The sequence below is a fragment of the Hyla sarda genome, chromosome 2 (assembly GCF_029499605.1).
Source record: "Hyla sarda isolate aHylSar1 chromosome 2, aHylSar1.hap1, whole genome shotgun sequence".
In the NCBI taxonomy this organism is placed as follows: domain Eukaryota; kingdom Metazoa; phylum Chordata; class Amphibia; order Anura; family Hylidae; genus Hyla; species Hyla sarda.
This window is the reverse complement of record NC_079190.1, coordinates 434375949-434401334: the sequence shown is the minus strand read 5'-3', so window position 1 is coordinate 434401334 and position 25386 is coordinate 434375949. Positions and strand designations below refer to the sequence as shown.

The 25386-nt window shown below is 45.1% G+C and overlaps 1 protein-coding gene across 5 annotated transcripts in view; it reads right to left on the bottom strand.

Moving 5' to 3' along the window:
- The window catches only part of ABR (ABR activator of RhoGEF and GTPase), a 442924-nt gene that overhangs the window by 281830 nt on the left and 135708 nt on the right, over window positions 1–25386 (bottom strand). Inside the window, exon 1 of one of the 5 annotated variants that reach the window (XM_056559134.1) lies at window positions 12604–12718. The exons of 3 other annotated variants lie outside the window; for them this stretch is intronic. In XM_056559134.1, the coding sequence (XP_056415109.1) occupies window positions 12604–12703 (100 nt within the window). In that variant the 5' untranslated portion in view covers window positions 12704–12718. Of the gene's footprint in view, window positions 1–12203; window positions 12386–12603; window positions 12719–25386 lie in introns of those variants that run through there. One more of the 5 variants, XM_056559137.1, reaches the window with a different exon arrangement.

The following is a 25386-nucleotide window of genomic DNA, read 5'->3' as shown; positions in this document are numbered from 1 at the left end:
TCTGTACATCATTCTGGAGCCAGTTGATTTGAAAACATATGAGTACCCCATTAACAGAGGAGGAAAGAAAAAATAGAGCCCCTACAGAGACCACCAAGGACTCCTAGTTACTGCCTTCTTCAGGAGAAGACAACATAAGGTTCAGGCTACAAATGAACTGCTGGTACATAGATAACTCCAAGAACAATGTACACACTTCCTCACCAGTACGACCAGTCCACCAGCTTCTCTTATCATTGTTTCATATGCCCTATGGCTTTTAAATATGTCAAATGACTAATGTGTAAAACAGGTCATTTATAATCCATTTATAGTCTGGATAACAGGTCCGGTAGAGTAGAAGTGTTTTGTTAATCATTTGCAGAAACAGAGCTTGAAGGAAAAAAATTACTTTAAATGGACACTCTCATTAAAACTAATTTGCTATAGCCCTCCTTATGGTAAGTAACAAATATTTCTAATATACTTTGTTTAAAAAAAATAAAAAAAAGTATTCCATGTTTTATTTGTGCTTAAAAAAGCTCAAGAGCACATTTTCCCCCATCTCATACACAGACTTTGGACCAACACAGGAAGTGCAGCCTGGAGTGCTGAGGGGGGGGGGGGGGGAGGGGGGGTCCAACCAACAGCATATGGCAGTTAAAGGGGTAGTCCAGTGGTGAAAAACGTATCCCCTATCCTAAGGATAGGGGATAAGTTTGAGATCGCGGGGGGTCCGACTGCTGGGGCCCCCCGCGATCTCTCTGTACAGCGCCCCCGCGATCTCTCTGTACAGGGCCCCGCACGAAGCGGCGACCGACACGCCCCCTCAATACATCTCAATGGCAGAGCCGGAGAGTGCCGAAGGCAGCGCTTTGGCTCTGCCATAGAGTTGTATTGAGGGGGCGTGTCGGCCGCCGCTTCGTGCGGAGGTCGACACGCCCCCTTCCCGCAGGCTCTCGGGGCTCCGTACAGGAGTTCGCAGGGGGCCCCAGCGGTCGGACCCCCCCGCGATCTGCAACTTATCCCCTATCCTTAAGATAGGGGATAAGTTGTTTATCACTGAGTCACCACTGGACTACTCCTTTAAGGGTGAGAAGAGCAATGATTGGATGAGGTTTGACACACCCTGCTCAGCACTCCAGGCTGCACTTCCTGTGTTGGTCCAAAGTCTGAGTATAAGATGGGGAAAATGTGCTCTTGAGCTTTTTTAAGCACAAATAAAACCAAAATGAAGTTTTCTATGTTTTAAAGTATATTAGACATATTTTTTTACTAGTTTTAATGAGTTTAAAGGCTATGGACACCTCTGTTTCCTGAATGCAAAATGAAAGAACTATCTAAATAGACTTTATTAGAAATTTCTCACCATTTAGCTGCTACTCAGAAAAAGATATAAACATTGAACAGATGAACCTTCTACTGATTCAGTGTAAGGTTATTTTCATGTGGTGGAATTTCAATGAGATTCTGCTACATCATCTGCTGCAAAAATTCCCATTCGGGCCTCGGAAGAAAGAATAGACATGTCAATTCTTTCTGTAGAATCCATTTAGAAATTCATTGCTGTCCATGGACGGCTCATTTCTGAGGGGTCGTAGCGGCGGTATGTTTTGACAATGCCCACTGTCTGCGGGATGTCTATGTGAACATAGCAGCAGGGAGCAGGAGGACGTTACAAAACAGCTCAGACTCTGGACAGAGGGGAGAGTAATCTTGCAGGATAGCTCACACAGACTAGAGAAAGAAAGGAGAACACACAAAATGCAGTCTGCAAGGATGAATCACATGGACTGCAAGTGTAGAGAGAAAACAGAGATCATACAGCATGTTGCAGAGGCTGTAGAAGAGAAACTAAGCTAAATTTTTAATGAAAAGAAAGAGGCACCCTGGTTGGGAAGCACTAACCTAGATAAATCAATACAGTGGTCCCTCAACATACGATGGTGATCCGTTCCAAATGAACCATCGTTTGTTGAAACCATCGTATGTTGAGGGATCCGTGCAATGTAAAGTTTAGGACAGTGATCTTCAATCTGCGGACCTCCAGATGTTGCAAAACTACAACTCCCAGCATGCCCGGACAGCCAACGGCTGTCCGGGCATGCTGGGAGTTGTAGTTTTGCAACATCTGGAGGTCCGCAGGTTGAAGACCACTGGTATTGGAGGTTATATTCACGTGTCCCCGCCGCTCCAGACCGTCACTGCTCGTCACCGTTGCCCTGGATGTCGCCCTCCATCACTGTCGCCGCGTCCCTGGGGTGTCCCCGATGCTCCAGGAAGGTATCTGCTGCCTGGGAACGTTGCTCTCCGTCGCTGCAATCACGTCGCTGCGCACGCCGCTCCCATTTGATGACTGGACGGTGTGCGTGACAATGTCATGACTACAAAGGAGAGCGCCGCCGATGTAGGGGATCCCGGAGTGTACGCTACAGAGCGCCGAGGACAGGTGAGTGATCGTCAGCGGACCATACGGGGCACCGTAAACGGCTATCCGGTGGCAGCTGAAGAGGTCTGCACTGCCGGATAGCCGTTTATGCGATGGCCCCGACATAAAAAAGCATCGTATGTTGATGCTGCCTCAGAGACCATCGCATGTTGAAATGATCGTATGTCGGGGCCATCGTAGGTCGGGGGGGGGGGGGGGGTCACTGTAATTGGCGACTATGCTGAAGGCTGTCAGGACAGGATAGGAGTTGTAGTTATGCAACAGCTGCAGAGACAACTTGGTGAGCAATGATGGTGGCAATGAGTGTTCTTAGGGCACGATGGGAGTTGTAGTTTTGCAAAAACTGGAAAGCCAAAGGTTAAAAACACTGTTCTACAGCCACAAAATCCCTCTTAATAGAATCAGACATTGTTTAAAGGCTGAGGAGACATGTCAACTGAGACCAGTCATAGCAATGAAAACCTGTGAAGTATTGCAGGTAAGTTTATTGTGAAGCAGATAAAGGTAAGTCGGCAGGGCTTCGATGCATATGTGGTGCCCTAGTGCTCACATGGCTGTGGGTGTATAAATACATACCAGGCACAGGGCAGGCTACGTACACACAAAGCCTATGTATGTATCCTGGACAGGCAGCTTCTCTGCTCTGAGTGGTGTTATGGGACCATGTAAGTACTAATCTCAAGGATATCCCCCTGGGACCACAATGAGACATAGACCATCTAACTTATTAGCTTGAAGAATCTTGAGAGCAGTAATAAGGAGACAATATGATCTAAAGCACAGGAAGTGGAAAAAGAAGGAGTTTAGTAAGGTAGAGGTTAATGAAGAAGCGGAGGGAGAGATGAGCAGAATGAGATCTTGTGTTAGCGTGATAAGCCGTGGGAGGACTAGAATTATTTTCGCACAACTCCTGCAGGCAAGAGACTGGGTTAACCCTTTAGATAGAGAGCTTTAGGAAATAAAGTTAAGTGACACAAAGCATCATGGCGGGTGACTAGGCCGGGCTATGTAAGGTGAGTATATTATGGCTACAGGTCTGTACCCCTAGTAGCTAAAAACTGAACAAAAAAATAAATTGATGGCAATTGGCTAAATAATAACATTGAACAAATAAAGCGGGCTCAATCAAAGTCTTGCCCCTCTCTGTAGTGACTGACATGGTGGGCAGAGGAAGGGTACGTCACTCTTGGAGGGTGGGGAAGGAACACAAAACGCCAGGCACACTCCTATTAGCCAAATGGCACACAATTTTGGTGCCATTTTGAGTAGTAGGAGTATGGGCCTCTAGTTTCAAAATGTCCCCTTTTGTTTTATAACTACAGTAGTCTGCTTTTATGTTTCACATCAATTTCCCCAGAGTTTGTAAACTTTTGGGAGCAGAGACCTCATCCTCTGTGTCACCACTATTTCCCCATAGATTATAAACTCTTGTGAGCTGGGCCCTCACTCCTCTGTGTCACCACTATTTCCCCATAGATTGTAATCTCTTGTGAGCTGGGCCCTCACTCCTCTGTGTCACCTCTATTTCCCCATAGATTATAAACTCTTGTGAGCTGGGCCCTCACTCCTCTGCGTCACCACTATTTCCCCATAGATTGTAAACTCTTGTGAGCTGGGCCCTCACTCTCCTGTGTCACCACTATTTCCCCATAGATTGCAAGCTCTTGTGAGCTGGGCCCTCACTCCTCTGTGTCACCACTATTTCCCCATAGATTATAAACTCTTGTGAGCTGGGCCCTCACTCCTCTGCATCACCACTATTTCCCCATAGATTATAAACTCTTGTGAGCTGGGCCCTCACTCCTCTGCATCACCACTATTTCCCCATAGATTATAAGCTCTTGTGAGCTGGGCCCTCACTCCTCTGTGTCACCACTATTTCCCCATAGATTATAAACTCTTGTGAGCTGGGCCCTCACTCCTCTGCGTCACCACTATTTCCCCATAGATTATAAGATCTTGTGAGCTGGGCCCTCACTCCTCTGTGTCACCACTATTTCCCCATAGATTATAAGATCTTGTGAGCTGGGCCCTCACTCCTCTGTGTCACCACTATTTCCCCATAGATTGTAAGCTCTTGTGAACTGGGCCCTCACTCCTCTGTGTCACCTCTATTTCCCCATAGATTATAAGATCTTGTGAGCTGGACCCTCACTCCTCTGTGTCACCACTATTTCCCCATAGATTATAAGATCTTGTGAGCTGGACCCTCACTCCTCTATGTCACCACTATTTCCCCATAGATTGTAATCTCTTGTGAACTGGGCCCTCACTCCTCTGTGTCACCACTATTTTCCCATAGATTATAAATAAACTCTTGTGAGCTTGGCCCTCACTCCTCTATGTCACCACTATTTCCCCATAGATTGTAAACTCTTGTGAGCTGGGCCCTCACTCCTCTGTGTCACCACTATTTCCCCATAGATTATAAACTCTTGTGAGCTGGGCCCTCACTCCTCTGCATCACCACTATTTCCCCATAGATTATAAGCTCTTGTGAGCTGGGCCCTCACTCCTCTGTGTCACCACTATTTCCCCATAGATTATAAACTCTTGTGAGCTGGGCCCTCACTCCTCTGCGTCACCACTATTTCCCCATAGATTATAAGATCTTGTGAGCTGGGCCCTCACTCCTCTGTGTCACCACTATTTCCCCATAGATTATAAGATCTTGTGAGCTGGGCTCTCATTCCTCTATGTCACCACTATTTCCCCATAGATTATAAGCTCTTGTGAACTGGGCCCTCACTCCTCTATGTCACCACTATTTCCCCATAGATTGTAATCTCTTGTGAACTGGGCCCTCACTCCTCTGTGTCACCACTATTTTCCCATAGATTATAAATAAACTCTTGTGAGCTGGACCCTCACTCCTCTGTGTCCCCACTATTTCCCCATAGATTATAAACTCTTGTGAGCTGGGCCCTCACTCCTCTATGTCACCACTATTTCCCCATAGATTGTAATCTCTTGTGAGATGGGCCCTCACTCCTCTGTGTCACCACTATTTCCCCATACATTGTAAGCTCTTGTGAGCTGGGCCCTCATTCCTCTGTGTCACCACTATTTCCCCATAGATTATAAACTCTTGTGAGCTGGGCCCTCACTCCTCTGTGTCACCACTATTTCCCCATAGATTATAAACTCTTGTGAGCTGGACCCTCACTCCTCTGTGTCACCACTATTTCCCCATAGATTGTAATCTCTTGTGAGATGGGCCCTCACTCCTCTGTGTCACCACTATTTCCCCATACATTGTAAGCTCTTGTGAGCTGGGCCCTCATTCCTCTGTGTCACCACTATTTCCCCATAGATTATAAACTCTTGTGAGCTGGGCCCTCACTCCTCTGTGTCACCACTATTTCCCCATAGATTATAAGCTCTTGTGAGCTGGACCCTCACTCCTCTGTGTCACCACTATTTCCCCATAGATTGTAAGCTTTTGTGAGCAGCGCCCTGTGCACAGTGTAGCAGAATCCCATTGAAATCTGCTGTGGATTCTCCATGCAGAATTCCAATGTGGAATTCTGTATGGAAATTTTGGCTTGTGAACATATCCTTACAGAGCACATGATGCAGATTGTTGCAACTCTGCAAGAATAAGTCTGACAATTCTGGGGGCACACCAAATGGCCATTTGCCGTCAAAGCAAATGGGAGTTTAAAATATGCACCAAAATCCATGAGAATACTGCAACAAAAGTTCCTCCAAATTTTCAAAAAGCATCAAAAAAATCTCAGCGGATTTCAGACACATTCAAAATGGATTTAGTGTTTTCTTTCCAGCTGTGTGAACGTGTCCTCAGTTGGTATGGATCAGCAGCACATGACATACAAAGGCCCATAACTTCTGTATCTTTCTAGATATAAAATAATTAAAGGAGAAACATTATTACTAAGTTAATCCTAAGAGACTGGGATCCTGTTCAGAGCAGGAGCCTGACTCACTCCAGGATTACACACTGCGCACTTCAGTTTAGGGCTCACGATACACGAATCACATTGTCGCCTTCTGCCTGCTTTCAGCTCTTAATGTTACATAGGACCCCCAAAGACAAATGAATCAGAATCGGGGAGTCATTTTTATTCTTGTATTAGAGACTGTTGTATCAGAAATTCTCTTAGTAGCAATGGCTTCTTTTACAGAAGCGACACAGAAGAGGTGAGGAGGTGGAACCCCCTACTGCTATGTCAGTGCCGCCAGCCAAATATAGTCACCATTTATGGAAGCCGGGTATCTCTGAATGGGGGGAGCAGGGCGATTGAAAAAAAAAAAGGCTGCCCGGCACTGCGACAAACCCTCTGCGTACACCGTGGATCAGCCACCGGTACGTGCTTTTCTGTATATAGGGCAACATATTACTGTATAGGGTCTGGGCCCTAAATCAAAAAAATATACTGATCTATTCGTATAATAGAACCTAACTTAAAATACAAGAAAACCCTGGTTTCTGAGTCAGCTGTATCATGGGAACACGACTCTACCTGTGACTAATAGATGTATATGCAGATGGCATCAGTCATTGGGGAGAAGGGCAGTGGGAGGCAGGGGAAACCCCAGACTAACATATATGAGGGGTATTTATTAAGACAGATGTCTATGTGCTAAACTGTATTAAGAGGTATTAATAACATCTCTCATACAGTCTGTGGGCCAGACTTAAAGGGGTACTCCGCCGCACAGAGTTTGGAATAAACTGTTCCGAACGCTGGAGCCGACGCCGGGAGCTCGTGACGCCATAGCCCGGCCATCTCAATGCAATTCTATGAGAGGAGGCGTGACATCCGCCACGCCCCCTCTCATAGACTTGCATTGAGGGGGCGGTGCGTGACGTCACGAGGGGGCGGTGCGTGACCTCACGAGGGGGTGGGGCTATGATATCTCAAGCCGACTCCAGCAATCGGAACAGTTTGTTCCAAATGCGGAGCAGCGGAGTACCTCTTTGAAAAGCATGATCTCCAGCGCTGAATACTTGCCCCTGGATATTTAATATCCACGCCCCCTGGCCCTAGTCATAGGGGCTACAAAACCATTTTAGTCGGGAACGGGAGGGGCGATAGTCATGCTATAAACAGGTATGTGATTAGCCCTCCATAGCTGTGTACAGGTTACAGGTCCTCTGTAAAGCTTTATTTTCCCTTTAAAAAACAAAACTTCTGACCTGTCAAGAAACACACGCTATAAGTTTTAAAACCCCCACCAATCGCTAGATAGATTTAAACAGTACCTCAAGCTCCTGATCATAACACTTATATTAGCAGATTTACGAACAAACAGTCATTTTAATCTCTGCTAATTCTGGGTTTAGGAGTCCAGTGGGCGGCCCCAATAAGTGATAGCTATCTCTGCATGCATATGATCATACAGGAAAGGATGTCAATCACTGAGAAGGACCACCCAATGGATTCCTAAGCCCAGAATGAACAGTGGTTTAACAGGAACCGTCCTGATGAACATCCAGTCTGATCTTTCAGGATCTTGTTATAGAGCAGGAGGAGCTGAGCAGATTGCTATATAGTGTTGTGGAAAAAGATTCACTATAAAGCTGTTATTTTATTTGTTTCAATTTCTGCTTGCTATGCTTAGGAGTCCAATGGGCAGCACTCATTATTATGCCCATAAAGAGAAGTGTTAGTGAGACCGCCGACTGGACTCCTAAGCTCAAAAATGGGAAAGGACATTTAGCTGCAGCAGAGTCCCATTGATTTCAATGGGATTCTGTTGCCCAGTGCACACGGCGGAATTTAATGTTTCTGCGGATTCTGCTCGAAAATGCACTGCTGTTAATAAAGGTGGCGCATTTCCGAGCAGTTCTGGTGCCGCCAAATCAAGCAAATGTGTGAACATGGCCTAAATCTGGTGTGAACTCTGTCTAAAAGATAAAAAGTTCCCTCAAAAGTCAATAAAAAGCTCAACCATGTAGGTGGAAAATTCAAAAACCTCCTAGCTACAGGCTTATAAGACACAGTCCAAGAGGTCTCTCAGAGTCCTAGTGCTTGGTACCATTTTTCGGGACTTCAGAAGACAAAAAAATAATTCTTGTACCTTTTTTTCAATGCCCTGTTGTAATGTCCCAGTACAGGACATGGTCCTGTACTACCTTTAGGCCCAATCAGGTTGAGACCCTCAGTGACCTGGGGGCTCCCCTGCATGGTCTCCCCCTGTTGTTTCCAGAATGTTGTGTGTACTGCTTTAAAGTATAGACAGGATCCTAATGTATAGTTAGTCTAAAGGACCTGTGAGAGGTTGTCTCAAGGACCTGTAAGTCTGTCACATATTATGTTATGCAGTTACATGATTTGTTGTCACATGTTCTCCCAGAGAGCACCAGCTTAACCTATGATCCGCAGCTTGACCAATGGGCCTTAGTCCAGCCCCCACACTATATAAAGGGGCGGCTATTACAATTCACTCTCTTGTACCATCAGTCTTTACTGAGACCAGACCAGCAAACACCAGAGATCTCATTACCAGTGACCAGCATCTGGAAGGCCAAAAAGCTACAGTCATTCCAGTAAGTCAAAAGTCTATGTCTGCTGTCACTACAAATAGTCAAGTCCTGCATATAGTCAAACCTCAAGATAATTACCTAAAGTCTATTACAATAAGTCCCAGCAAGCTGCGAGGTCCTTCTGGGTTCCTGGCCACCTCTCTGGGAATCTGGCCAAGCTGTGAAGATAATTCAATCTGTCTTATAATCAGTAAAGCCTCCATTAAACCATAACTGGTTGTGGACTCTCCTTTCCTTAACTAGCCATTGGAATTGCAGAGATACCGTTCGTGTGGTTCCGGCACCCAAAAATCACTCTGCCATCATGAACACTAGGGGTTAACAACATCTTGCCCCAGGGGTTAATACCATCTGACCCCACCACCTACACCGCTACACCGGTGGTCCCGCCATACACCGGTGGTCCACCACACTGTCATCAACATATCATCGACACTACTCTTAACCAAGATGAAGGAAACCAATCTTTTGGCAATGACATGTAAAAAATAAATAAATAAATAAAAAATTAGGCATAATTTTTCTGCCTCTCTTTAAATCAACACTGGCAGGTAATAGGTGGACATTGATGGGTGTGTGTCTTTTTTCACCCTTACAAATGATGTTCCTAGGCTTAGTATACTAGTATTCTGCTTTCCAGTACTTGCAGTGGATGACCAGAGAGGGGCACCCGACTCACTCCACTGCATATCGCTCCTAAGGAGACGCTAGAACGAAATCCAACCCCTTCTCTACAATTAAACAAGAAGCCGTCATACGCACGTCTGCTATGTTATCACCACAAGGCACAGACAAGTGTGGTTTCCAGAACAACAGATACGATTACATAACAAAGCGTGCGATGCACTGCGCCAAAGCCTCCTGGGACCAGAGTTTTTATTACATCAAAACATACAATGGAAACATTAATCTAGAAGCGCAAATGAAATCAGGGAGGCTTCACGGTAAAATGAGGCGGGCGTCAAGTGGATGAGTATATACATAGGAGAGTGGCAGGGTTTGATTATATGTAGAGTTGAGCGAACTTACAGTAAATTGTCTTGTTGCAAACCTCGCAGCTCGGCTATTGATTACTTTAGTCTGTGTAAATTAGCTCAGCTTTCCAAGGGCTCTGGCTACCTGGAAAAGTCCGGGATGACAGTCTTAGGTCTCCTAGGTCTGTATCCACCTTTTCCAGGCAACTGGAGCCCTTGGAAAGCTGAACTAATTTACGCAGACTAAAGTAATCAACAGACGAGCTGCGTAGTTCGCTACGAGCCAATTTACTGTAAGTTCGCTCAACTCTATTTATATGCATCCATCTATACTAATGTTTGCATAAATTATATATAGAGATGAAAAGCTAGATGGAAGTATAGCAAGGGATTACCCGTACTCATGCATTCTAGTGGCTCTGCTTAGCAATAGAAGGGCACGTGACAGGTAAAGTTCCTATAGACATTTACTGCGCTGTCTAACAGGATTAATGGCATTTGTGTCAACCGTGAATCAGTAACCACAGCGGATCAGGCTGCTCTATCACCTAAGGCAATCTCAGCTCTGTACTTCGGATGGGAGAGTTAAAGGGGTATTCCAGGAAAAAACTTTTTTTCTATATATATCAACTGGCTCCAGAAAGTTAAACAGATTTGTAAATTACTTCTATTAAAAAATCTTCATCCTTTCAGTACTTATGAGCTTCTGAAGTTGAGTGTTTCTTTTCTGTCTAAGTGCTCTCTGATGACGTGTCTCGGGAAACACCCAGTTTAGAAGCAAATCCCCATAGCAAACCTCTTCTACTCTGTGCAGTTCCCAAGACAAGCAGAGATGTCAGCAGAGAGCACTGTTGCCAGACAGAAAACAACAACTCAACTTCATCAGCTGATAATTATTGAAAGGATTAACAAATCTGTTTAACTTTCTGTAGCCAGTTGAACACGCCTTTAAGCTATGTTTACACAGCGGCATTTCCGAGCAGAATTTCGCTCAGAAATTCTGCTAAATTTACTGCACATCATGTGCAATGGGATTCTTCTGTCCTATTCACACGGAGGAACATCCATAGTAGACATTCCGCCACGGAAATTCAGCAAAATTTAAAAGACAGGTCTTTAAATTTTGCAGGATTCTGTTCCGCTTGATTTTTGTACAAATGTTACAAATCTGCACAGAATTTGAGCGGAAAAGCTGAATTTCTGCCGTGCGAACATAGCGAATAGAGAAAACTAACATTGTGATCGATATGCAAACACTAGGACAACACACTAGATCAGTACTGTATACTGTGTGTATCAGAACTGTATAAGTATGGTCTGCCATGCTGAAGACCAGTGTTTTACAACCAGGGTACCTCCTGCTGTTGCAAAACTACAACTTTCAGCCTGGACAGCCGGTACACTGGTTAAAAAAAACAGCTGTAGACCCTGTTTTATACACATGATAACCTATATATTTGCAAAAGTTAGATTCAATTCTAATATCATCCAAGTCCCCTGGATAGATACAAATAGGCACAGATTACTGTACATCTATGTCAGTGTTTCCCAACCAGGGTGCCTCCAGCTGTTGCAAAACTACAACTTCCAGCCTGGACAGCCGGTACACTGGTTAAAAAACACTGCTGTAGACCCTATTCTATACACATGATAACCTATATATTTGAAAAAGTTAGATTCAATTCTAATATCATCCAAGTCCCCTGGATAGATACAAATAGGCACAGATTACTGTACGTCTATGTCAGTGTTTCCCAACTAGGGTACCTCCAGCTGTTGCAAAACTACAACTCCCAGCATGCCCGGACAGCCACCGGCTGTCCGGGCATGCTGGGAGTTGCAGTTTTGCAACAGCTGGAGGCACCCTGGTTGGGAAACCATGGTCTATGTATAGGTGGCCCTGTAGCGATACCCTTTCCATCACCATATATATATACTGCCGCAGACGGAAATACAGTCACTGTTTACGATCCAAGGGGGAGGAGGGATACTTGATGAGGAGATGCAGTAGGAACAACCTGGAGAGACATAACTAGAGCAGATGGAGCTTAGAGATATGTATTGTTCAGCTAATGCAAGAAATAAGTGAATTCTCTAACCCATCAATTTCACCGACTAAACAGACATTGACTTGGCCCTAAAGTGGCCAGAGGAAAGGTCACCTCAGTTTACCCACCAGAGCCCTGCAAATACCCAAAGCGGAGAAAGCGGGGGAAGACGTAAGCAGATGTAAACAAAGATTCCCCGGCCACTGTGGTCCTGAATGACAGGCGGTAGGGTCCCCACTCACCCCGCTCCTGCAGCCACTCCATTAATTGTGCAGTGTACGGCGGCGGCGTCTGCCAACTCCCCCAGTACAATCCATTCAATCTCTTCACTGCAGCTCCCGCTGGTCCCGTCACTTCCACTGCACACGAATGGTTCCAAGGGAGAACAACGGGAAAGAAAGCAATGGAGAGCAGTCCCTGTCAGTAGATCTGCTTGTCTGAGAGATGAGTCTGGATGTGAGGGAGAGAGGGGAGGAGGGGGGGGGGGTTCTTGGGCCAGGAGACGGTCAATTACCGGCACAGGGGGCTCTCTTGGGGATGCCTGTAAGAGTGTGCAGGGGCGGGAACCTCAGGGAGGATGGAAAAGGTTTATGAAACACTACATGATGGATATGGGAGCAGTAGTATCGGATTCCACTTAACCGTACGGCAGAGATTGCATCGGGCTGCCTGGTTTTACGCTCGCAGAGGCTCCAGCTGACAAGGCTTCTCTGCTGGCGGCATCCCAACTATCCTGTGTCATCAGGCTTTACTCTATGGGAGCTATCCAGGGTCCTTACAGGACTGGGATGGCGGTCAGCTCCTGAACACAAGACTGACTGAAGATGATTCTATTACTACAAGACGTCAACAACAAACTACTGCAGTCACGTCACGCAAAACAAAGCTTCCGCCGTGTGCCATATTCTGCCACTATCACTCACAATAACATTAAACAAAGACTGACAACCAAAGTTAAACAATGTTACTATAAGGGTGCGTTCACAGCGCCGTCTGTCCCCGTTGTTTTATCCCCGTTTCGTTTCCTTTTTTGCAGGCTGTAAACGGATTCAAAACGGCTTTAAAAAAATCCCATTCATGTCTGCACTCTTTTCCGTTTTTTTATTTTTTGACGGCAGAAAAAACAGAATGCAGTATTTTTTCTTCCGTCAAAAAAAAAAAAAAACGAAGAAAAAATGGATACAGTAAATTTAACATTGAAGTTTATGGAAAACGGATGAGCCTTTAATGTCATCCGTTTGCATCCGTTTTTTGATCCGCTTTTACTTTTGAGCATGCTCAGAACAAAAAAAAATATTTTTCTATGGTTTATTAACTGAACAAAAACGAAGATAACATCCGTTTGCATCCGTTATTGTCCGTTTTTTTTTTTTAAAGCCCGTTTTTTTTATATCTTTGAGGGGAGAAGAACGGGACGGGTCTAGACGGCCGTGTGAACGCAGCCTAATCTATAGGCCGGCGTTTCCCAACCAAGGTGCCTCCAGCTGTTACAAAACTACAACTCCCAGCATACCCGGACAGCCGTTGGCTGTTCGGGAATGCTGGAAGTTGAAGTTTTGTAACAGCTGGAGGCACCCTGGTTGGGAAACCCTGCCTTAGGCTCTGTTCACACAGTGTGTTTGTTTGTCTGTTCCACAAGCTTTAAAGAAATAGGAATGGAAATGTTTCAGGTAAAAACCCCGTTAATGGCTACCAATCTGTTTGGTTTCTGGCAAACTATTCTACTAAGAAACGTGATGGATCTTAGGGGGCAGGGTCACTCGTGCAGTATTGTGCTATTCATCGACTTTAATGAGCAGGAAAATATGCAGCAGCTAATACGAAGCAAAATACAGCATGTGTGACCCTACCCTTAAAGTGACAGTCCAGGTAGGTAGATGAGGATAGAAACACAGAATGTGTCGACAGATAAGAAGCATCTGGCCCATCTAGTCTGACCAATATCCTGAATACTATGAATAGCCCTTATCCCTATCTTATATGAAGGATAGCCTTATGCCTATCTCTGTCTTATATGAAGGATAGCCTTATGCCTATCTCTGTCTTATATGAAGGATAGCCTTATACCTATCCCTATCTTATATAAAACGATAGCCTTATGTCTATCTCTGTCTTATATGAAGGATAGCCTTATACCTATCTCTATCTTATATGAAGGATAGCCTTATGCCTATCTCTATCTTATATGAAGGATAGCCTTATGCCTATCTCTATCTTATATGAAGGATAGCCTTATGCCTATCTCTATCTTACATGAAGGATAGCCTTATGCCTATCTCTATCTTACATGAAGGATAGCCTTATGCCTATCTCTATCTTATATGAAGGATAGCCTTATGCCTATCTCTATCTTATATGAAGGATAGCCTTATACCTATCTCTATCTTATATGAAGGATAGCCTTATGCCTATCTCTATCTTATATGAAGGATAGCCTTATACCTATCTCTATCTTATATGAAGGATAGCCTTATACCTATCTCTATCTTATATGAAGGATAGCCTTATACCTATCTCTATCTTATATGAAGGATAGCCTTATACCTATCCCTATCTTATATAAACGATAGCCTTATGCCTATCCCTATCTTATATGAAGGATAGCCTTATGCCTATCTCTGTCTTATATGAAGGATAGCCTTATGCCTATCTCTATCTTATATGAAGGATAGCCTTATGCCTATCTCTATCTTATATGAAGGATAGCCTTATGCCTATCTCTATCTTATATGAAGGATAGCCTTATGCCTATCTCTATCTTATATGAAGGATAGCCTTATACCTATCTCTATCTTATATGAAGGATAGCCTTATGCCTATCTCTATCTTATATGAAGGATAGCCTTATGCCTATCTCTATCTTATATGAAGGATAGCCTTATGCTTATCTCTATCTTATATGAAGGATAGCCTTATACCTATCTCTATCTTATATGAAGGATAGCCTTATGCCTATCTCTATCTTATATGAAGGATAGCCTTATACCTATTACTATCTTATATGAAGGATAGCCTTATACCTATCTCTATCTTATATGAAGGATAGCCTTATACCTATCTCTATCTTATATGAAGGATAGCCTTATACCTATCTCTATCTTATATGAAGGATAGCCTTATGCTTATCCCATGTATTTTTAAACTCCTTCACTGTATTTGCAGCGACCACTCCTGCAGGAAGGCTATTCCATGCATCCACTACTCTCTCAGTAAAGTAATACTTCCTGATGTTACTGCAGAAACCTTTGCCCCTCTAATATAAAACTATGTCCTCTTGTGGTAGTTTTTCTTCTTTTAAATATGCTCTCCTCCTTTACCGTGTTGATTCCCTTTATGTATATAAAAGTCTCTATCATATCCCCTCTGTCTCTTCTTTCTTCTATACATGTTAAGGTCCTTTAACCTTTCCTGTTACTTTTTATCCTGCAATCCATGTACTAGTTTAGTATCTTCTCTGAACTCTCTCTAGAGTATCTATATCCTTCTGGAGATACGGCCTCCAGTACAGCGCACAATACTCCAAGTGAGGCCTCACCAGTGTTCTGTACAGCGGCATGAGAACTTCTCTACTGCTTATACCTCTCCCTATACACCAAAGCATTCTGCTAGCATTTCCAGCTGCTCTATAACATTGTCTGCATACCTTCAAAGGGGTACTCCGAAGGAAAACAAATGTTTTTGAATCAACTGGTGCCAGAAATGTATGCAGATTTGAAAATGACTTCTATGTAAAATTATTAAAGGAAATCTGTCATCAGAATCACTGGCACTAAACCTGTTACACAGGCTTGTAGTGCGGGTGATCCTGATTAAAACGTTCCTTACCTGGTTAAAAATGGTTCAGCGCTTCTTCAGATATCTATATTTTTAGTTTTCTGTTATTCCCTGGCTTGGGACTCAGTGGGAGGAGTTATCATCTCGGACTCGTCCACACGTCATTCTAGATGGGAGGAGCTGCCGCCCGGCTCATGAATATTCATTAACTTATCCTCGTAGTCTAACTCCTTTTTCTAGGTCTGGTGTGGAGGGCCGCGCATGCGCCGCGTTCCGTACACCCGGAAGTGGCGTTCTCCCCCCGGCTTCACTCATGCAGGGGTGCACTTCCGGGTGTACGGAACGCGGCGCACGCGCGGCCCTCCCCACCAGACCTAGAAAAAGGAGTTAGATTACGAGGATAAGTCCATGAATATTCATGAGCCGGGCGGCAGCTCCGCCCAGCTAGAATGACGTGTGGCCGAGTCCCAGATGATAACACCTCCCACTGAGTCCCAATGCAGGGAATAACAGAAAACTAAAAATATAGATATCTTAAGAACCGCTGAACCATTTTTAACCAGGTAAGAAGCGTTTTAATCAGGATCACCCGCACTACAAGCCTGTGTAACAGGTTTAGTGCGGGTGATTCTGATAACAGATTTCCTTTAATCCTTCCAGTGCTTATCAGCTGCTGTATGCTCCAGAGGAAGTTGTGTAGTTCTTTCCAGTCTGACCACAGTGCTCTCTGCTGACACCTCTGTCCATGTCAGGAACTGTAGGAGAAAATCACCATAGCAATCCGATGCTGCTCTGGACAGTTCCTGAAACAGACAGAGGTGTCAGCAGAGTGCACTGTGGTCAGACTGGAAAGAACTACACAACTTCCTACACAATTCTGCTTAACTTTCTGGCACCAGTTTAATTGAAAAAATTGTTTTCTACCGAAGTACCCCTTTGAGTCTATTAACCCCTAAAGTACCCCTTTGAAATAATGACCTCTAAATCCCTTTCCTCAGATATGGTCAGAGTCGGTATCACATATTCTATATCCTGGCCTTGTGGTTTTGTGCATTAAGGGGTTTTTAACACTGGCACAGCAGTAGTCGTGCAGTCAGCGCAGAGCTATCAAAGTTTTTCAACAGCTGGAGACACACTGGTCAGGAAACACTGGAATATATGGAGAACTCCGCTAACAATGTATGCCTTAATAGTTCCCAGGATATAGCACTGCTGGTTAACCATTAAACCATGCACATCAGTAACACTGGTGCAATTATATAATGCATTTTAAAATGATCTAGAATCCAAATAAACTTTTTGGATAACCCAAACAATTCTGCATTTCTGGACTCTACACCTCCTTGGCCAATGGGAATTGTTCCTCTCTGCTCTATTGTTGCGCTGTGAAGACTAGTTTACATCCGCTCTGTTTTTATGCAGGAATTCGAGGGTCCGGGTTATATAATGTGGATGAACAGTAGCAGCCACCACAATGTCTAGACCCAGATATCTGCTGTGTTCCAGGCTCTCGTGGCCTTATTAAAAGTTAATCCATATTGACGTTTTATTTTGTTGGCGGAAATCAACGTGACGTTTCCTGCCAACCCTTCCCCATTAGTAAATAGGAAGAAAAAGTGGGTTCCAGCTCACAGAATAAATGGTAAAAACATTGTTCTTCCCCATTAGCGCCCATGTGACATCTCAGTGATAGGACTGGTGCTAAGTGCTGCCTGATGGGCTCACAGCCGACACATGACAAGTGACACATCTGACACTGCTTTATTGTCTAGCAATCTGCTGAATCACATATCCCCAGAACGAGAGTGATGCCAGGGAGGCCTCTAACATCGTCACCTGTATAGCCACACCGACAGAATACATACCGTATATACTCAAGTATAAGCAGAGTTTTTCAGCACGATTTTTCGTGCTGAAAACGACCCCCCCTCGGCTTATACTCGAGTGAACTCTCCGCCTGTCAATCCCTTCTCAGTAGTCTTCAACCTGCGGACCTCCAGATGTTGCAAAACTACAACTCCCAGCAGCCGGTGGCTGTCCGGGCATGCTGGGAGTTGTAGTTTTGCAACATCTGGAGGTCCGCAGGTTGAAGACCACTGACAGGCGGTGATGATAGGGGGGGGGGGGGGGGAGATGAAGGGGGGGGGGGGGGTATGATGAAGGGGGGGGATGACGAAGGGGGGGGGGATGACGAAGGGGGGGGATGACGACGGGGGGGGGTGATGACGACGGGGGGGGTGATGACGACGGGGGGGGTGATGACGACGGGGGGGGTGATGACGACGGGGGGGGGTGATGACGACGGGGGGGGGTGATGACGACGGGGGGGGGGTGATGACGACGGGGGGGTGATGACGACGGGGGGGTGATGACGACGGGGGGGGGGGTGATGACGACGGGGGGGTGATGACGACGGGGGGGTGATGACGACGGGGGGGTGATGACGACGGGGGGGTGATGACGACGGGGGGGTGATGACGACGGGGGGGTGATGACGACGGGGGGGGTGATGACGACGGGGGGGTGATGACGACGGGGGGGTGATGACGACGGGGGGGTGATGACGACGGGGGGGTGATGACGACGGGGGGTGATGACGACGGGGGGTGATGACGACGGGGGGTGATGACGTCGGGGGTGATGATGTCGGGGGTGATGATGTCGGGGGTGATGTATTTCCCACCCTAGGCTTATATTAGGGTCGGCTTATACTCGAGTATATACGGTATGTGGTTTGTATCTTTGATGCCAACATATATAAACAATACCATACTATACGATACTGCATTCTTAGAGATAACATGATCAGAGCTTTTTTTTTTTCCACTTTTTTTTTTTTTCTCATGAGAAGGCTCTGAATAGTAAAACTGCATAATGCATGCTTAAGAAAAGACTCGCCCATACAGTGCCCACATCTGACGTGCTCATTTTGGAACAACACTCAATCAGTTGGTGCGGGGGCCACTCGGACATGTGCTGTCTACACTGACAATAATGCATGTTTAAGCGGATTTCGCTGAAATAATGAATATGTTCATTCTTTCAGTGGAGTCCAGAATTTTGCTGTGTGCACGGTGCAACAGAATCCCATTGAGGCTTTTTGAGAATTTTTTTTACGCTGGATTCCACTTAGAAATTGCGGCGTGTAAATGAGGCCTTATGGGTTAAAGTATGCGTGAAAATATATTTACTTGTTTTTATGTTTACTATGAAAAACCCTAGTGAAACCTCTGCAAAAACGAAAAGGATCTGAGTTTTGCCGTGGTTTAGCTGCAGTGCGGTAAGGGTGCAAGGTTTCTGCCGATTCATTTTGCAATGTCTGAATACAACCTTAAAGGGGTTTTCTGAGCTAAACTAAAGGCATTGTCCAGGATTAGAGAAATGCTGCTTGTTTTCTTGGAAAAACAGCACCACTCTTGTCCACAGGTTGTGCTCGGATCCATTGAAGTGAATGAGACTGAGCTGCAGTATTACAAACAACCTGAGGGCAGGAGTGGTGCTGCTTTTGCAAAAAAGCAGTATTTTTCCAATCCTGGACAACCCTTTTAGTTAGTCCCCTGTCCACAGTGTTAGATCGTGATCTCTAGAATGGCACTCTGACTCCTTTATTTTGACATGCCGACTCCATTCATACTCATACATATGGGGCTGCCCAAGAGAGACGAGTAGAGCACTCACTCAAACATTCCCCAGCCCCCACTATAGTAAGCACATACTTATTTACAATTTATGAACACAATAAAAGGCTGAAGATAAAGAACTCACCACAGGTATCGATAATACAGTTCAGGATTTATTTTGTGTCAGCAGCGGACAGCTTCATTACACAGGACAGACACAAAGATAGCTGATGGTGATGGTTATACAGGTGAGGCGGGGGCGTAACACAGGGGCAGCAACAAGTTTCGCGCTTGACGGTGCTTCCTCTGGCCCGTCAGGGCCAGAGGAAGCGGCGTCGAGCGTGAAACTTGTTGCTGTCCATGGCCCGTATGAGCCAGAGGAAGCGCCATAGAGCAGGTAACTTGTTGCCTCCCCTGTGGCCCGTATGGGCAAGTGGTAGCGCTGTCGAGTGCAAAACTTGCTGCCGCCCGTGGCCTGTACAGGCAAGAGGAGGCACCGTCGAGCGCAAAACTTGCTGCTGCCCCTTTGATCCGTACAGGCAAGAGGAAGCGCCATCGAGCGCAAAACTTGCTGGCGCCCCTGTGGCCCGTACAGGCGAGAGGAAGCGCCGTCGAGCGCAAAACTTTATGCCGCCCCTTTGTCCCATACAGACGAGAGGAAGCGCCGAATCCCAGCGTGAATCTTGTTGCTGCCCCTGTGGCCCGTACGGGCCAGAGGAAGCGCCGTGGAGCACGAAACTTGTTGCCACCCCTGTGGCCTGTACGGGCCAGAGGAAGCGCCGTCAAGCGCAAAACTTGCTGCTGCCCCTGTGGCCTGTACAAGCGCAAATCTTGTTGACGCTCCTGTGGCCTGTACGGGCCAGAGGAAGCACTGTGGAGCACGAAACTTGTTGCCGCCCCTGTGTTACGCCCCCGCCTCACCTGTATCCCCATCATCTGTCCTGTCTAATGAACTGTCCGCTGCTGACACGAAATACAGTGCTTTATCTTGCCGTTCATGGATCTTTTGGATAAGAGCATCTCCACAACATTTGCCATTGTTGGACAGATACATGTGCTGTTTGCCTTCAATATGATAGTTTAATATATGACATTAGTGGTGCCGGACTATTTTTCCTTTGTTTTTTGTTTACAATTTTTCAATGTGACCAGGGACTATATCAGTAAGCAAACTTTGGGACTAAACATCATTTGGAATGTATGCAAAACGGTCATGACCTTGGTCCAAAAAGGAAGCAGTTTCTGACAGAGCCATGTAGAGACAAAAATGTATACATCCATGGAGACATTTCTATTGCAGCTCAGTTTTATGAAGGTGAAGCTGTACTACAAAATGCTGCTTTGTAAAAGAACGAAGCGGAAACCCAGAACTGTCTTCTTGTGTTAAGATCAACACGACTGCTATCCTAAGGCCACCTTGGCACAGAGACCTGGCACGCTGCAGCCACGTCTGACCATTCCAGCTACACATGCTAGACCAGTCTGTCTCCAAATGGGCTGAATAACAAAGAGAACAACAAGGATGGACAGAACACTGTAGACCCCAGGTCCCAGCATTTTGTAGATTCTGAGACACTTTCAAATATGACAGTATGTTGAGCCAGACTGAGTACTGAAAGGCCTATTAAACATGATTGACTGACATGGCTTTTATGCTAGTGGTATCGGTTGTAGATATGGCCAATACAAAAAGCTAACAATGCTATGCGCCATCCCTGATGCCAAGTGCACAAAGCTACAGACACTTCTTCTACAGAGAAAAGTCAATTGTCTTATCACACCAAATAGTGGAATGTATATTTTTCTACGTGGATAAACACTGATAAGAAAGCTCAGATCTATTAGGGTCTAGTCATACGGCGGAATTTCCGCTTTCGGAATTCAGCCTCAAATTAAAACCTGTAGACTTCTATGGGATTCCGCACTCCCATTCACACTTCTGAATTTCCGCTTGCGGAAATTCAGAAGTGTGAATGGGAGTGCGGAATCCCATAGAAGTCTATGGGCTTTCATTTGAGGTGGAATTCTGCCATGTGAATAGACCCTGAGGGAGAGGAGAGTAAATTAAAGGGGTATTAAAGTATAAGAAAATAGTATTTAGATAAAACTGTCACCCCCCCCCCCCCCCACCCCCCAAGATATAAAACTTACTATTATAGTGATATAACTTACTGTACTGGCTTAGGTATGCTTTTGCATGATTCATCCCTGATAGGAAGTTGTGTAGTTCTTTTATTTGCATTGTGGTGTTGTCTCCAGCCTGATGGCTCCTCCCTTTCCATCACCTTAAAAAACTCCTTTCCCTACACAATGGTGCTGGGGAAAAGTCATAAATGAAGCATAGTGCTACACTAGTACATCATCTCCTTTCTCAGAATCAATGGGGTTCCAGTGGATGACCCCCCTCCCCCTCCCACAAAGATCATCAAGTAATAGCATATCATGGACATATGTCATCTATTTACGAGATGGGAACGTTTCTTTAAGTGGTGGAGGTGTTGAATTGGTGTTCCATCATGGTATATGGTGGATCACATAATGTCCCAAATACTTTGATTGTTTTTTTATGTCTATTACTTGAGAATGTTCCGGCATATTTGGCCTATACTAAGGAATAGCAGAGACATTTTTGCAGGGAGGAGTAATTTAAATTTTAGACTAGTCTCTATTGGTGCTGAAAATTTGTACACTAGAATAAGACACTGACGGGATAGAGGCAGTCCAGTCTCACGGCTCAGGCAGAGAAAGACTTAAAGGGGTACTCTGTTGGAAAACGTTATTTATTTATTTATTTTTTATATATATATATATATCAATTGGTGCCAAAAAGTTTAACAGATTTGTAAATTATTTCTATTAAAAAATCTTTACACTTCCAGTACTTTTAAAGGGGTATTCCAGGATTTTTTTTTATTTGACTATGCTACAGAGGCTGTAAAGTTAGCGTAGTTCATAATATAGTGTCTGTACCTGTGTGTGACGGTTTTCTCACAAATCTCTCAACAATGACTGTTGTCTCAGATTTTTCCCAGGTTGCAATGCGGTCGAGACCTGACTCACTAGTCAGCTGATGACAGGGAGCCTGTCTGCTTCAATGGGTGGAGAGATCAATCTGCAACTAATGCAACAGCTGGAGGCACCCTGATTGAAAACCACAGGTCTGCAGCTCATTTATGTTTCAATGGGTGGGGTGGCTGATGTGTGGGAAGGAGGAAAATTGAATCATGGGATTTGTAGGCAAACAAGAAAACAGGAAATACAAGTTCACAAAAGCTAGCCACAGTGTTCTGGTAATCTCACAGCATAGCCATTTAGCCCAAGACAACCACAGATCCTTCCTAAGCATGTCCATTACTGTCTGCCAGGTACTTGCTAAAATCACCTTATGCTGGATAACCCCTTTAAGCAGCTGTATGCTACAGAGGAAATGCTTTTCTTTTTGAATTTCTTTTTTGTCTTATCCACAGTGCTCTCTGCTGACACCTGATGCCCGTATCAGGAACTGTCCAGAGCAGGAGAAAAATCCTCATAGCAGTCTGGACAGTTCCTGACATGAACAGAGGTGTCAGCAGAGAGCACTGTGGACAAAACAAAAAAAGAAATTCAAAAAGCAAAGAATTTCCTCTGTAGCATAAAGCTGCAAACAAGTACTGGAAGGATAAAGATTTTTTTTTTTATAGAAGTAATTTACAAATCCGTTTTATTTTCTGGCACCAGTTCATTTAAAAAAAAAAAAATAAATTAAAAAAAAGTGTTCCACCAGAGTACCCCTTTATGAATTGTGGGCGGTTCACCTGTGATACATGACATTTTGGGTTATTCTATAAATTCTACGTGTGAGTATAATTGAGGATCGATGGGTTTTCTTTACTGAAAACTGGTAAACTGAGCTCTGATGCAGCATCGTCTACAGCTGTGTTTCCCAATCAGTGTGCCTCCAGCTGTTGCAAAACTACAACTCCCAGCATGCCCGGACAGCCGTTGGCTGTCCGGGCATGCTGGGAGTTGTAGTTTTGCAACAGCTGGAGGCACACTGATTGGGAAACGCTTGTCTACAGGCAGTCAGAAAACCACAGCATCTATGTATGGCAGGAGCGTTGTCATGCGCCGCTTTCTTCAGGGCATAAAGATACCGTCTTGCCATTTCTCAGCATAACATCGGTCTGCGGATTTTCTTCTAGCACATCAAAGGCCCAAGTGAATAAGAAAGCCGATCCCTGCCCTGAGCCACTGCTTAGCATATCTGGACTCTATTATTATAACCAGGCGTGCTGATCTTTCTACTAAGCGGGTTTCTGTCACCATGGCAACAGGCTCTTCCAGAATGCGCCTCATTGGGGAATATAGCATTGTAAACAGCGCCGATGCCGCCATTACCCATGAGAAGATGCGTGCTTATACCGAGGGGTTCACCAACGTAATCCCGAAACCACAGAGATCTTCCATGGCTACTAATAGGGAAAAAAAAGATGCTTAGCCAGCATTAAATTCTCAGTGGAGATGTCAGTACATACAGTACACAGCCTTGGTAAGAAACACTTCCCTTCCCGAATATGACCTGCCTGGAGCGCTCCTTCCACACACTCACCGCAGGGGGGGCGGAACATTAGGAACTTGGCAATAAATTACAGTCATTCGCACTAGCTATGGAGCTTTCAGCCTGCAAACTGAACAGCGTCAGCAGATTACTGAGGACATGAAATGCAGGAACATCCAGGGGCTGCCAGATACTGACAAACTGCGCTCGGCTGTACAGAGATTTCTATCCAAGAAGGATATACTGCCCAATAGTCACTTGGCAGCAGACCACTCAATCTTCATCTGCAGCTTTACAAGAGGTTCTGCAGCAGTCGTCCACCAGTCATCAACAAGATAAGAAGATTGCTTTACAGGTTAATGGGGTACTCCTGTGGAAACCTTTATTTTTTTTTTTTTTTTAAATCAACTGGTGCCAGAAAGTTAAACAGATTTGTAAATCACTTCTATTAAAAAAATCTTAATCCTTCCAGTACTTTTTAGGGGCTGTATACTAAAGAGAAATCCAAAAAAGAAATGCATTTCCTCTGATGTCCTGACCACAGTGCTCTCTGCTGACCTCTGCTGACCATTTTAGGAACTGTCCAGAACAGGAGAAAATCCCCATAGCAAACATATGCTGCTCTGGACAGTTCCTTAAATGGACAGCAGAGAGCACTGTGGTCATGACATCAGAGGAAATGCATTTCTTTTTTGTATTTCTCTGGAAGGATTAAGATTTTTTAATAAAAGTGAATTACAAATCTGTTTAACTTTCTGGAACCAGTTGATTTAAAATAAAAAGTTTTCCATGGGAGTAAGGCTGGGTTCACATCACGTTTTCCCCTGTTTTTTTTACGAGAGCTAAAAACTTGCGCTCTCGTATTCCTGCGTATGCGGTCCCGTATGTAATTCATTTCAATGTGCAGACTGGAGTGAACCGGTCGGCTCATTTTTCCCCATATGTGGTTTTCTACCGGACCTAAAACCGTGGTTGACTATGCTTTTAGGTACCGTAGAAAGCCGCATACGGGAAAAAATGAGCCGACCAATTCACTCCAGTCTGCACATTGAAAAGAATTACATACGGGACCGCATACGCAGGAATATGAGAGCGCAAGTTTTTAGCTCTCCCCTGACGTATGCGCTCCTGTATGGGGAAAAACGTGATTTGAACCCAGCCTAAGGCTGGGTTCACACCACGTTTTGTTAAATATGGTTCCCGTATACGGCTGGGAGGAGGGGTGGGCGGGGCTTAATCGTGGCGCCCGCACTCAGCCGTATTCGGCAACCGTATTTAATGCATGTCTATGAGCCGACCGGAGTGAACCGCAGTCTCCGGTCGGCTTCGTTTTCGGCTGTATGCGGTTTCCCGACCGTAGGCAAAAACGCGGTCGACCACGTTTTTGCCTGCAGTCGGGAAACCGCATTCGGCCGAAAACGAAGCCGACCGGAGACTGCGGTTCACTTCGGTCGGCTCATAGACATGCATTAAATACGGTTCCCCTATACGGCT